Here is a 12,665-nt window from a genome sequence, read left to right as displayed (position 1 = left end):
TCGTAGTGAAATTCTGATGGTACAGATTTTTGCCGCTCAGTATAGAATTGTTTTTTGTTTTATTATTGGCTTGCTCAATAATCACTTAACTATGAAGTACCTACTATATGTAGAATAATCGTAAAATTTACTACCTAGTTACCCAGTAGCGCAAAAGCTACTTGTTACATTAATTATTTATTATTCACGTTAAACAAATAGTTTCGAAAGTGATATTGCCATAAGTATCAGATTACAATAAAACAAGTTTATTTATAACCAATATTTTATTTAGATAATAATAGTTATATCAATAGATATCTAATCTACATACTTTGTTAGTTTCCTAATAGTAATTTAACACTTAATATAATCCTAAATAACAATTGCCTCAAGATTAAATTAAAATTCATTACACATATTACATAGTCAGAATGTATCTACATAGGTATGTTGTAAGCTATCAAGAGCTATTGATTTACATACATGATGTGATGATTTATTTTACTAAGTTGGTAGCTGTAGATAACAGAAGTAGGTCTACGTTTTAGTGCACAACTTCCAGCCTTTAAAGATCACCTTTTAACCTTACGAGATCGGTGTGAGACACAATAAAGCCAACATTTTTTTATGAACTAAAAGAATTTCGTTGCTCAACCGCGACCTTATGATAGTTATGTAAGTTTATGCAAAATATGCGAGTTCATGCAGTTCCTCCACCTCCACACTGTAAGAACACGCACAAATCACACAAACATCTATCACCACCACCACACTACACTGACGCGTTTCGAACTCAACCAGAGCTCATCTTGATGTGTCTAACATCTGGTAGCATAGTGTACGGTTATGTTGCTCTGCGAAAATGCGAATCCCTTATCGACTCATTTCAAATCTTATCGACTCCGAGGAATTACTAACTCTGCTCTAATCAACCTATTGGGTCGAGCAAGACTTACTTCGCTATCATTCTATCACGGAGCCGTAAGCGAGTAAATCGGAAATTTGGTACTTCAATACCTCGGTCTCGGTACCGACGGAGTCGGACGGATCGGAATCGCTTAGCCTTCGCTACAGAACAAGCTCGCTCATCAGTTCGCTATGCCAAAGCATGCATCGAAAATACCAACACTCATTATTTTGAAATTTGAACATTAAAAAAAAACTAGGAGTAGGACACAAACACTGTGTTTTATATTGCTAATATTTTGTTAAAAAATTACAAAATGTAACAACATGGAATCAAAAACTGACATAAAACTTGAATTCCCCAATGGGAACAATAAGATTCAATAAACGAGTTGGGGTCGAGAAGCAGAGTCGGTTCCGATATTGGAGCTGAATATATCACTTCTCGGAGTTGAGATTACCAGACGCATTGGTTAAAGCTTGGATGTTACTTGTAAATCAAAATCATTTATTTCTGTATTGTTATAGCTTAAATAAACTAAAAAATGGTAAAAACAGATAATATCCCACCCAACATTTACAGTCAATCAAAAAATTTAACCTCAAACATCAGGTAAAAGTTTTTCAATAAAGTCCTTCACTAAGTTCATTCCTCGTTTATTGATCTGATGCCCCAATCGCTGAAGGATGTGGAACTGGCCTTGGACTCCGAGAGCTCTTAATTCCTTGAATGTTGCTTCGCCCCATTGCATATACACTAAGTCATCACTGTCTCCATGGCATTGAAGTAGAGGTGGCACTGCAATATATATTTTTTTCAAACTAAAAGACGTGTGACTATGTGCAATACGTCAAACATCTTGTACTCTAAAATTACACTCTTTAAAACTATAATACACTAGCTGGTGCCCGCGGCTTCGCCCCCGGTGTAGTTTTTTTTTTTAAATTTCTAAATCTTCTTTTATAAGAACCTTCTCCTGACAATAGCAAACACAACAAAAAAATAATTAGCGAAATCGGTCCAGCCGTTCATACGTGATGCAGTGACCAAGGCAAATAGGGATTTATTTTTATATATAACTAGCTGTTGACCGCGGCTTCGCAACAAAAAAAAATTGTGAACCCGAGTGTGTTCCCGAGTTTTGCGGGAACGGCTGGACCGATTTCACAATTTTTTTTTTGTTATATACATATATAGAATAGATAGATAATGTATATACCTAATTGCAATAAAACATTCCCAAGAGAAGTTTCTCTTGGTATTAAGTGATATTTATAGGGCAAAAATCAAATAGTTTGAGAAACAAGCTCTACCTAGCTGTTTGCATTACAGATGTGCGCTGTGCGAGGATAGATAAATGAAGAGTTTCTATTGTTTCATGAAAAACACATTCCTCACAACACATCCTCACACATCTCAGGTGGAAATGCAGCCTAACTGTATCCTTAAAAATATTAAAACAACGAAGTTTTCACTTCAGCATCTACCTATATTATAAAGAGATAGATTGATATGATAACTTACATTCAGTACTAGGATTAGCCTTCAAATCTCGGTAGACAGCAGACTCTTTATTGAGAAAAGAACTAATCACAAAGGCTCCAGCTATATTTCTGTCCCATCTATAGGCTGCATGCAATGTTAAGGCACCGCCCATTGAGAACCCACCTGCAAAATAGTTCCATTAGAAATAATGTTAAGTGCAGTCAACATTCAAAAATGCAGTCAAAGTGGCAGTAACAAAGCTAATTACAACATTTTTTCAAACCATCTTTACAGGTGGTATGCTGCTATAAATTAGAAAGCTTTATAATAAATGGTTTCATTTAGCTTGACCATAATCTTTTATTTATATCAAATCTTCTCATAATAAATGACTGCTACTCAACTAAATTTTACAAAACTTTTCAGACACATCAAGTTCTCTTAACAAAACAATAATGTATACCTAGTTTGTAATTTTCCATCCTAATGCCTGTAATGTGAGATCCAATAAACAATTTTGACTTTGAATTGTATTTTTACCCAACTGCCCAAAGGATGATTGTATAGTTATAATATCATATAATATTTAAATATGGCATCCGTGAAAAGAAATATGACTGGGAATTAAAAAAAAATTGTAAGTATTGTAGCAATATGGGTTTTAAATAAAATAGCCTGTTCAAACATGTTATAATACTTTTTAGGAAAAGGCTGCATTTTAGGGCCGGTCACGATTTTGAATGGGACCCCGACTGTTGAACTATAAGTTATTTAACAGAGTTCTAGCCAACTAGACTTGCTTTTTTTCCTTTTAGCTTTTTAAAGCAGTCAGGTTTTTTCAATCATTCTATTACAATTGTAATAGCTGATTTGGTTGGTGTTAAACAGTGCAACAATGACACAAAGGCAGTTAAAAAGGATGTGAGGATGCTTTCTACCACCATGTGCTTTAGGAAAACTGTGAAAAAAATATACTGTACTTACCAATAACTATTCTATTACTCGGTATTCCGAGTTGTTTTTCATTTTGGATGAGATTCTTCACTTCTACTTCAATTTCAGATAGTGAGTCAATTTTTTCAGGAACATCGGGTGATATACCAGCACGATCAAACCAAACATTACTCATGGTACCACCATTTGGAGAGTAAGGTTGCAGAGGAGCCGTAGGGAACATCACTTTGATATGAGGAAAGACAAAGTTCTTTGCCATTATTTGCACCCATTCTTTCATATTTCCACCGCTATCTCCTGAAAATGTTAAGAAATTATTTTTGTTTAGTAAAGTTTTATTTCGTATTTAGTACAATACTCAAGTTATTGTAAGCAAATAAGTAAGTAAAAGTTTACACTGTGGTGGTCAACAGTGATGAAAGTAGGAAGAAAAGTCTCAATAAAATAAACAAAATTTCTGAAGTAATAAAACCTATTCTGCCATGCTCAAGCTAAAAGGTAGCTAAGTAACAAAATCAAACTTTAAGATCGAGTTTGAAAATTGATTAAAAAAAATGTGTTTTTCGACTATGTCTCTAAATTTGATTTGAATAGATACCTTTTGGCTTGAGCATGGCAGTATTACCATACAATCATACATGTTTGGGGAATATTAATGTTAGTTTTTGTATCTAGATGTGGAGCAATATAAAATAAAGCCCAAAAACAACAAATTATTGCTGATAGATAAATGTAAATGTGGATAAAATATTTTCTCTGTCAAGCAGCTATTGAAAGAAGAACCTGAATAATTTCAAATTAGAATTTTCATGTTCTTGGTCATACATAGATCAAGATAAATTCTGCCGTCATAACGAAAAGGGGCACTACTAACATTTTTAGTGAAATTGAGTTAAACACATATTCAGAATCAGGAAAAAAGGTGCATCTGTCTGATTTTTTGTACATTTCTAGGAGAAATACTGTGGGAAATACTGTTTTAGCCCAAAGGGCACAAAAACCTGAGATAGATTTACTACTTCAGATTTACTAGATACTAGATTTATTAAAGCAGAGGCATATTTGGTTATGGTTAAAATGCTTAGTTTTTTAACTAACCTTTTTAGGTTAATTTCAGTGATAATTATTAAAAATATAGGGTCTATGTAGGCTATATGTGCTTAATTTTTAATGTTAAATGATGCTGAATATTAAAATGGAAAGGCATAAATAACAGAAAATATGCCTATTTTTCCTAACATTGTATCTGCTTGTCTAAAATGTTGAAATGAAAAGGTCCATTTTTTAGTGATGCCTTTACTACATTGCAAGACTATTTTTACTTTATTTCTTTGTAAATTAAAAACAAAAAAAACTTTCAACATTTCTCTCAAAATGTTAAATAATGCCCTTTCGCATTTCGGCGGCAGAATTGTGGTCATCTTTATAAATTTTTATTCTTATCACAAAGAAAACCGAATTGTTTAGGTAAGTACTGGAAATAATGTAAATTATTTGTACTTACTGAAAAAAGTGACTTTTCGTCCTTTCCACATAAGATAGGCTAAAATTAACATGTGTAGTCAAAACAAAACAACAGTCTTACCAGATCCATGGAAGAATATAACAGTTGCAGTGTGCTTGGGACCAGTAGGTTTAGTTAAGTGCAAAGCACCAAGCCTAGACATTATTACAGCTTATACAATATCCCAAGGATTTCAGTAATAACGCTAACAATAACCTGTATATTTAACACCGATATTTGTTATCACATTTATTTCATAACCTAACCATCTTGTTACATAAATAATGTCACAATAAAGAGCTTGAAATTATGGGTTAAAAATAAGTCAAGAAGCAAAAAGTTTTTTTTTAGGCTATTCGGCAAAATTAAATTCAACAAAATAATAGGTATTGAATGAATTATTACTATAGTACTTTTCGGATAGCGTAGGTACGGTGACATTTGCTTTTTTTCCATTCCACGCCAGGAACGTTTCAGGCCAATATTTTATAAAAAATATACATGAATCTCGAAAGAACAAAAAAAAATATCTCCATGTAGCTTGAAATATTTCGTAATAAGAAACACAAATCACTTAAAAATATATTATTGTTTTATAAAACTAACAAGATAAATTTTAATCTCGTCAACTTTCATCGCGTAAAACGGAACTCAATTACAAACAATAGAGCTTGACTTGACTGCAGGGCTTTAAATACCGTTAAAAAGTGGTAACGTTACCAACTGTCAAACCGATTTAACGTTAAATGATAATTAACGTTAAACGATTTACCGTTACTTATACAACTTTTTACCGGTATAAAAAATGGTAACGTTATCAGCTATTCATTAAATTAACGTTAATTCAAAAGTATCGTTAAATCATTTTAACGGTATTTATATTACTATTTACCGGTAAGTTTGGGTAACGTTAAATGGCAGATTATCCTTATTTATCGAGCGAGTATGCACGCGCTAAATTGGCAACACTCGGTAGCATAGCAAAAATTACCGATAGTGTTACTTCGGTATCGTTATAATAATGTGAATTGGGTAACGTTAACAAGCCCTACAATGTAAAGTAAATTTACCGGTAAAAATAACGGTAATTAGGTAACGTTAAATAATGTTAAGTTATCAATTAACGTTAAATTTTAATACCGGTACTAGGTATTTTTATGATTTTTACCGTTATTTCACGTTACTAATAGTGTGAATTTGGTAACGTTAACAAGCCCTGCTTGACTGCTTAAAGCGGGTGACACTCCCAGCCCAGCAGGGCTACTATGCAACTCGAAACTCGAAGTTCGTGTCGTGCGGTCCCTCTGGCACTCATACTATTTAATACGAGAGCGAGAGGAACGGTACGATACGAACTTCGAGTATCGAGTTTCGTAGTAGCTCTGCTGGGTCCATATTGGCTCATTTCATATACAATTTTTTATTCGATTATTTAAAATAATACCGCTTTGTAATCATATTCATCATTTCTCCGAAAATTATTTGTTATATATTTTTAAAATAATTATTTTTACTACTACCTACATTGTTCATAATGATACATACTTGCACAGATTACTAATATGTAGCTTTTATAAAACTAACAAAATAAATTTTAATCTCGTCAACTTTCATCGCGTAAAACGGACTCAATTACAAACAATAGAGCTTGTCTTGACTGCAGGGCTTTAAATACCGTTAAAAAGTGGTAACGTTACCAACTGTCAAACCGATTTAACGTTAAATGATAATGCATACTTGGTTGGTTTTTTAGAAAAATATGGCTCTGTCCATTGGAGGACAATTTTGCCAGTGTCTAGTAGGTTTTGCCGTTGTACGGTAAAAAAATTCTAGAAAACGAAATATGAGAGGTAATGGTGGATGAACGATGACAGCGCGAATCCGATACATACTTATTTCGATTTTTTTACTCATAATGTCAACATTGAGATTTTATATATACCCATAATGTTATTTGGGAGAATTTCTTTATTATAAACTTACTTCATATAATCATCACAGTTCTAACTTAACCTAACCCACTTCTGGCAGGATTTCGGTTCTGTGAGGGTCGCAGTTCTAACCTAGCCCACTTTTCTGGAAGTATTTCGGTTCTGTGTCGCATTTTTAACCTAATCTAACCCACTTTTCTGGCAGGATTTCGGTTCCGTAAGGGGCACAGTTCAAACCTAACCTAACCCATTTTTTAGCAGCATTTAGATTTTGTGAAGGTCCCAATTCTAACCTAACTGGCTTTCCTGGCTTTTTAGTTTTTCTTAGTTTCTTATTTTGAATTTACTTGCAATTATGTATGGATAGATTAGGAATAAACAAATGTACTTACGTTTTATAATATGTATATATAATACCAAATGTTACTGCCTGAAATCGATACCTATGTTGAATAATGATATATACATAAATTGTAGTAATAGAGGTATTTATGTTGAATGACATTATGAGTATAATAAATTTGGAGTTTCAATGATTATTATCTAAAATAAAAATGTATAATGATCATTAGGATGTAAAATTGTATGAGATACGTTTTCGAAGTTTCAATAATCCAATTTGCAATTTTATATGAACTTTGGCGCAACCCCCAGCTCGGATAACACCGACATGGAAATACCGGCCCTGTTTTTGTGTACACGCCCATAGAAACTGCAGGGCTACTACGAAACTCGAAGTTCGTGTCTTGCGGTCCCTCTGACACTACTTGTACTATTTAATATGTAGTATACATATAACCCCTTCCATAGTTGAGAAATATCTTTTGGGACTTGTTGTTAAAGGGGGTTGTGGCCCGGATGGAATTCATCCTATCTTCTTGAAAAGATGTGCAAAAGCCCTGGCTGTTCCCATTTCAAAATTATATAACCTCTCCCTAAGTTCTGGAATCATTCATGAGTTTTGGAAACGTTCAATAGTTTTCCCTGTTTACAAAAGTGGTGATAAACATAACATCATAAATTATCGGGGCATCTCTAAACTATCTGTCATTCCTAAAGTCTTTGAAAAGATAATATTTGATACTCTTTCTTATGTCGTTAGACCAATGTTAATCCAACAACAACATGGATTTGTGAGTAAACGTTCAACTGAGACTAACCTTAATGAATTTCTTGATTATGTACTGGACGGAATGGATAATGGTTTTCAGGTGGATACCATTTACACTGATTATTCCAAAGCTTTTGACAAAATTTCTCATTCCGTACTTATTCAAAAGCTGGAATCCTTTGGAATACATGGTAATCTTTTAAGGTGGCTCACGTCATATCTGCGTGATAGGTCTCAAGCGGTGTCCGTGAAAGGACATACCTCTAGCTTTGTACCCATCCCGTCGGGGGTTCCCCAGGGCTCTCATTTGATCCCACTTCTATTTAATTTATTTATAAATGACGTCGCTACATGCTTCCAGCATTCTCGGGTATTATTGTATGCTGATGATACAAAGATTTACAGTGTTATCAAATCGGAAAAAGACTGCCTAAACCTGCAAAGCGATCTAAATAGATTAAGCGCTTACTGCCGCAGGAATAAACTGCACTTGAATGTTGACAAGTGTTGTGCTATATCTTACTCGCGGAAACGCTCGCCTTTAAATTTTAACTATACTTTGAACAACATCGGTCTTAATCGGGTAACAGAGGTTAACGACCTTGGGGTAATTCTTGACAGCGAGTTGCAACTTGTTACGCATGTAGATAAAATTGTATCTAAAGCATATAGAACGTTGGGTTTTATATTTCGTGAAGGAAGAGAGTTTAAAGACCCGAAAACAGTACAACTTTTATATTATGCCCTTGTAAGACCCCATTTGGAATTTGCATCGACAGTTTGGGAGTCCTCACTTTAATGTACATATAGACACCGTTGAAAAAAATCAAAACAAATTTATAAAACGCATGAAATTTATTTTCAAAGATTTTAACAAGAACTCTCTAATTTCACTCAAAACGCGTCGGGAAATTAAAGACCAAATGTTTTTATATAAAATTGTTAATGGATTGATTGACTCGCCATACCTTCTTTCTAAGATTTTGCTTCGTTGCCCAGAGCGACGAACTCGCTCCTCCAAATTATTCGCCATTCCCTTTAGCGGAACTGCCTATGCCAGAAACAGACTCCTCGTTCGAGCATGCATGAATCATAACAATCATTTTCCCGATATAGATGTTTTCAATATGAGCTTGCAACAATATGCTACTGCTTTGAAGGAGCAGGGCAATGTTAGCAATGGAACCGCTGTCGATAAGTCTCTTTATTAATTCTTTTGAATTAGTACAAGTGTATTTAATCTTTAATATCTTTGTTCATGTTCCTCAATACAATAAGATGATGTTGTGCTTGTAAATTTAGTTTTTTTTTTGTCTTGCCTGAGCAGCATGTTATGTTTCTTGTTAATAGTGGAAGCTGTTGTAGCTACTGTAATATTTTTATGTGTTTTATACTTTGTATTATTTCAAGCTGTTTGTTTTCCTAAAATAAATAAATAAATACGAGAGCGAGAGGGGCGGTACGATACGAACTTCGAGTTTCGTAGTAGCCCTGCTGGCACTTAAGGCACTGTCAGGCCACTGTTACACATGCTCGTTAGTAGCAAGAGAGCATGCTACTATCGAGCATGCTTATTAGTGGCATGCTCGAGACGGGGAGGAAGGGGGAAAGGTAATAAGCAAGTATGAACGCGTTTGCTTCAGTCCATGAGCATGCTCATTAGTGGCATGCTCATAAGCATGATCAAAGAGTATATAATCACTACGTGATTATAAGCATGCTAGTAACGAGGATGTGTACAGTTTGATTAATTGGAGTTAACACTTGACATATGGGCGTGCCTTCAGTCAATTTTCAACTTTGACGTCATACAAATAAAGCCATTTTTGGTATACCGCTACCCACGTTTACAGATTATGTAAAAACTATTTTATTTGTAGTTATGACCTCAAAGTTGAAAATTGACTGAAGGCACGCCCATCTGTCAAGTGTTAACTCCAAGTAATCGTACTGTAACAGTGCCTTATAATGCTCGAAAATAGCAGGACCTGCTATTATAGGGAGCATTTTAGGTAGCATTTGCTCGATAGTAGGCTTCAATACTCTTTGGTCGAATGTAAGTAAACTGACCTATACTTTCAAGAATTGAATTGAATTGAAGTAAACTGACCTTAACTGACCTAATGAAACTGACATTACTGACAATGACAACTGTAATTTGACATTGACGTTAGGTATTTTTTTCAGTCGTTCGTGAGGACCAAGACAAAAACCGTATTCAGGCGTACCTATTCATTTTGGCGGGAACAAAAACTATTTTGTTTTTTATAATTAATTGGTACTACAGAAAGATATTTTTTCCATTGACGGGTAAAGGCACTGATGTATACCCTATTATGTCATTCCGATTGTTGTCTAATCATATGTTAAAAATCCGTCCAGCCGTTGAGGCTGCAGCGAGGACCAGAGAAATAGACATAGCTACATAATACCCACATACATTACATACCCTCGAAAAACATAGCCTTCTTTCGGGCAGTCGAGTAAAAGGTGTATTTGTAGCGTAGCTTGGTATGGTAACGGTAATAAAAAAAAACTACTAAGTACTGTTTTTTTGTTCTGTGCCTCTGGTTTTGATAAATTTTGAGTTGTCACTTTAAATAAAAATTAACTATGTTTATAATATAAGTTTCATATTTTCTTTAATATAATAGCGTAACGTAGTACCCTTGTGATGGCCATGGGAATGGATAAAAATCCCCGTATAAAAAAAACATTTCGAAATTAAGAGCAATTGAAAGAGCAGTAGGTAGTGATTTGTTATTGTTATATTTAGGAACATGCAGGTATTTGATGAGTATATAAAAAGTAACGTAGTAGTTTTTGTTTTTTCAACGGATCTTTATCAGTGCCATCAGCTTGCGGTTGGGCAGGCGTTGATTCATCTACCTCGGGTTCTGGTTCACATAAATTAATGCATTTATTAAGTAGTAAAATTTCTTTTTGCTCTATGGTTAGCTTTCTTGGTTCGACAGGGGGTTTCCAGTTAAAGGAATGTAGATTTTCTATATTTTTTCTTAATTTTTGATTGTGAGTATTTAAAATAGTTTCAACACCTCCTCCTACTGTATATTCGTTAGGGGCTGGAGATTGAAACAAAGGCGAATGGAAGCGTGGACATCTACAAAGTGGACCACGATTTACAGCTGGGACACACTTGGGCTTTTCTAAATTGTAATAGCAAGGCCCTGGCGTTACTTGTTTCCCAAAAACTGGTATATAGTTACACCAAGGTTGAAATCTACCTTCAGATGACAGAAATGGAGCAATATATTGCAGTTGCCATGACCTTGTTATTTTCGACTTTGGCGTGGAAATGGCGGTAGAACGGGAATTTCTCGGTTTTTTTTCTAATTTCATACGTACAGTCTTTGATCTAAATTGCCACGTAGGAGATGGGCATGGTTCCTTCTTACCCGATTCCCCATTCTGAGATTCCTCAACATTTTCTTCTTCATCGCTATCTTCTATTGGATCTGATTTGAATCTAACTGTTGCTGATCCAAAAGGTGTTTTTGGACACGTCACAAATTGACATGGTTTGTAATTCGAGTTATAACTGGCTGGACTTGGACCTTCTTCCTTACGAGGTCTAAACCTTTGAGCCTTCATACCAAAACAAGCCGGTTCTGGCAATCTAGCACGACTTGGTTTCTCGGGTGGATCAGATAAATCAAAATCTCTTTTCAACCAATGATCTGCTGGACCCGGACTTATGTCATATTGTGATATCGGAAACCTGTCGGATTTCGAGCCAAGATACTGCAAGTCGGTGCCTTTTGGTTCTGTTGGGGTATACGTCGCCGGGCTGGGTGCGCCTTCTAAGATATTCCTGCGTTGTACCATTTCAATAAATCTGTATTGTTTAGAAGTTTTACGTTTGTGAGCTCGCACTTTTTCAGCGCATAAATCAATATCAGTTGGTTGTCTTTCTAAAGAGTAGTGTGCAGGGCCAGGCATTTCATCCAAGGATTTCACGTTTCTATTACCTGACCACTTGCTCCATTTACATCCCTGATAGAAAGCTGTTGATTCATTAACTCTAGCGTCGTAAAATGGAGGAGATATTTCAACTTCCTTAACTCTTTGAAACTTTTTTGAGCCAGGCGGTTGACCAATGAAAATATGTTTAGGTACTCGACCCTGGCAAAGTATTTCCGGCTCCTGGTTCTTTTCTTCTACTGGACATTCACATTGTGGCTGAATTCCACATTTACAAAGAATTGCTTCTAGGTCTTCCTCACTGAACGCCTCGTATGGAAATCGTGGGATTTTTGACATCATTGAAGTGATATTTGGTATTTTCCTAGGCATATCGGTATTATAAAGAGAATGGGTCCATATTGGTTTACAACTCTGTGTGTTTCGTGGTGTATTCGAAAGAAATGGAAATTTAGATGGTGTTATTTTATGGCCATCCTCATACTGGTAAGCCCCAGGATCATAAAATCTATAATATTCTGGATCTCGTTGGAATCTATCCCCTAAGTTGTACGCCATTTATTTATTCAATAGTTTCTTTTTTAATAATAATTATATTATAAATTACTTATAAAAATACATGAAAACAAAATTAATATTTATATAAAAATAAGCACATCGCTTTAAGATGCTGATTTATAAACTTGAATTTTAACTGACATTTTCTAGAAATATTGACGTAAATATGACGTAAATATTATGTATTAGGATACTTATTTATTTTTTTTGGAGATTGTGGCTTGGTAACGAGACCTTTAGGATAGGATTCTTAAACTTTTCTTAAACCCTTAGCTACCCCTGCTTAAACCG

General features: G+C 34.8%; 2 protein-coding genes across 2 annotated transcripts; both read right to left on the bottom strand.

The window, feature by feature from the left end:
• Positions 1–274: 274 nt before the first annotated feature.
• Positions 275–5,275, bottom strand: LOC141434378 (lysophospholipase-like protein 1). The gene is made up of 4 exons (XM_074096799.1): positions 4,914–5,275; positions 3,359–3,625; positions 2,414–2,557; positions 275–1,687 (listed from the first exon to the last, which is right to left on the bottom strand). Exons 1-4 carry the CDS (start codon positions 4,993–4,995, stop codon positions 1,491–1,493), a joined length of 690 nt encoding a protein of 229 aa, XP_073952900.1. The 5' UTR covers positions 4,996–5,275; the 3' UTR covers positions 275–1,490.
• A 5,258-nt stretch (positions 5,276–10,533) lies between these two features.
• LOC141434371 (uncharacterized) lies at positions 10,534–12,504 on the bottom strand. Its single transcript, XM_074096789.1, has one exon. It carries the CDS (start codon positions 12,372–12,374, stop codon positions 10,647–10,649), a length of 1,728 nt encoding a protein of 575 aa, XP_073952890.1. The 5' UTR covers positions 12,375–12,504; the 3' UTR covers positions 10,534–10,646.
• Positions 12,505–12,665: the final 161 nt, after the last annotated feature.

This window comes from Choristoneura fumiferana, chromosome Z, assembly GCF_025370935.1.
Source record: "Choristoneura fumiferana chromosome Z, NRCan_CFum_1, whole genome shotgun sequence".
NCBI lineage: Eukaryota > Metazoa > Arthropoda > Insecta > Lepidoptera > Tortricidae > Choristoneura > Choristoneura fumiferana.
Note: the sequence above shows the minus strand (reverse complement) of the source record. Positions and strands in the feature narration are given on the sequence as shown.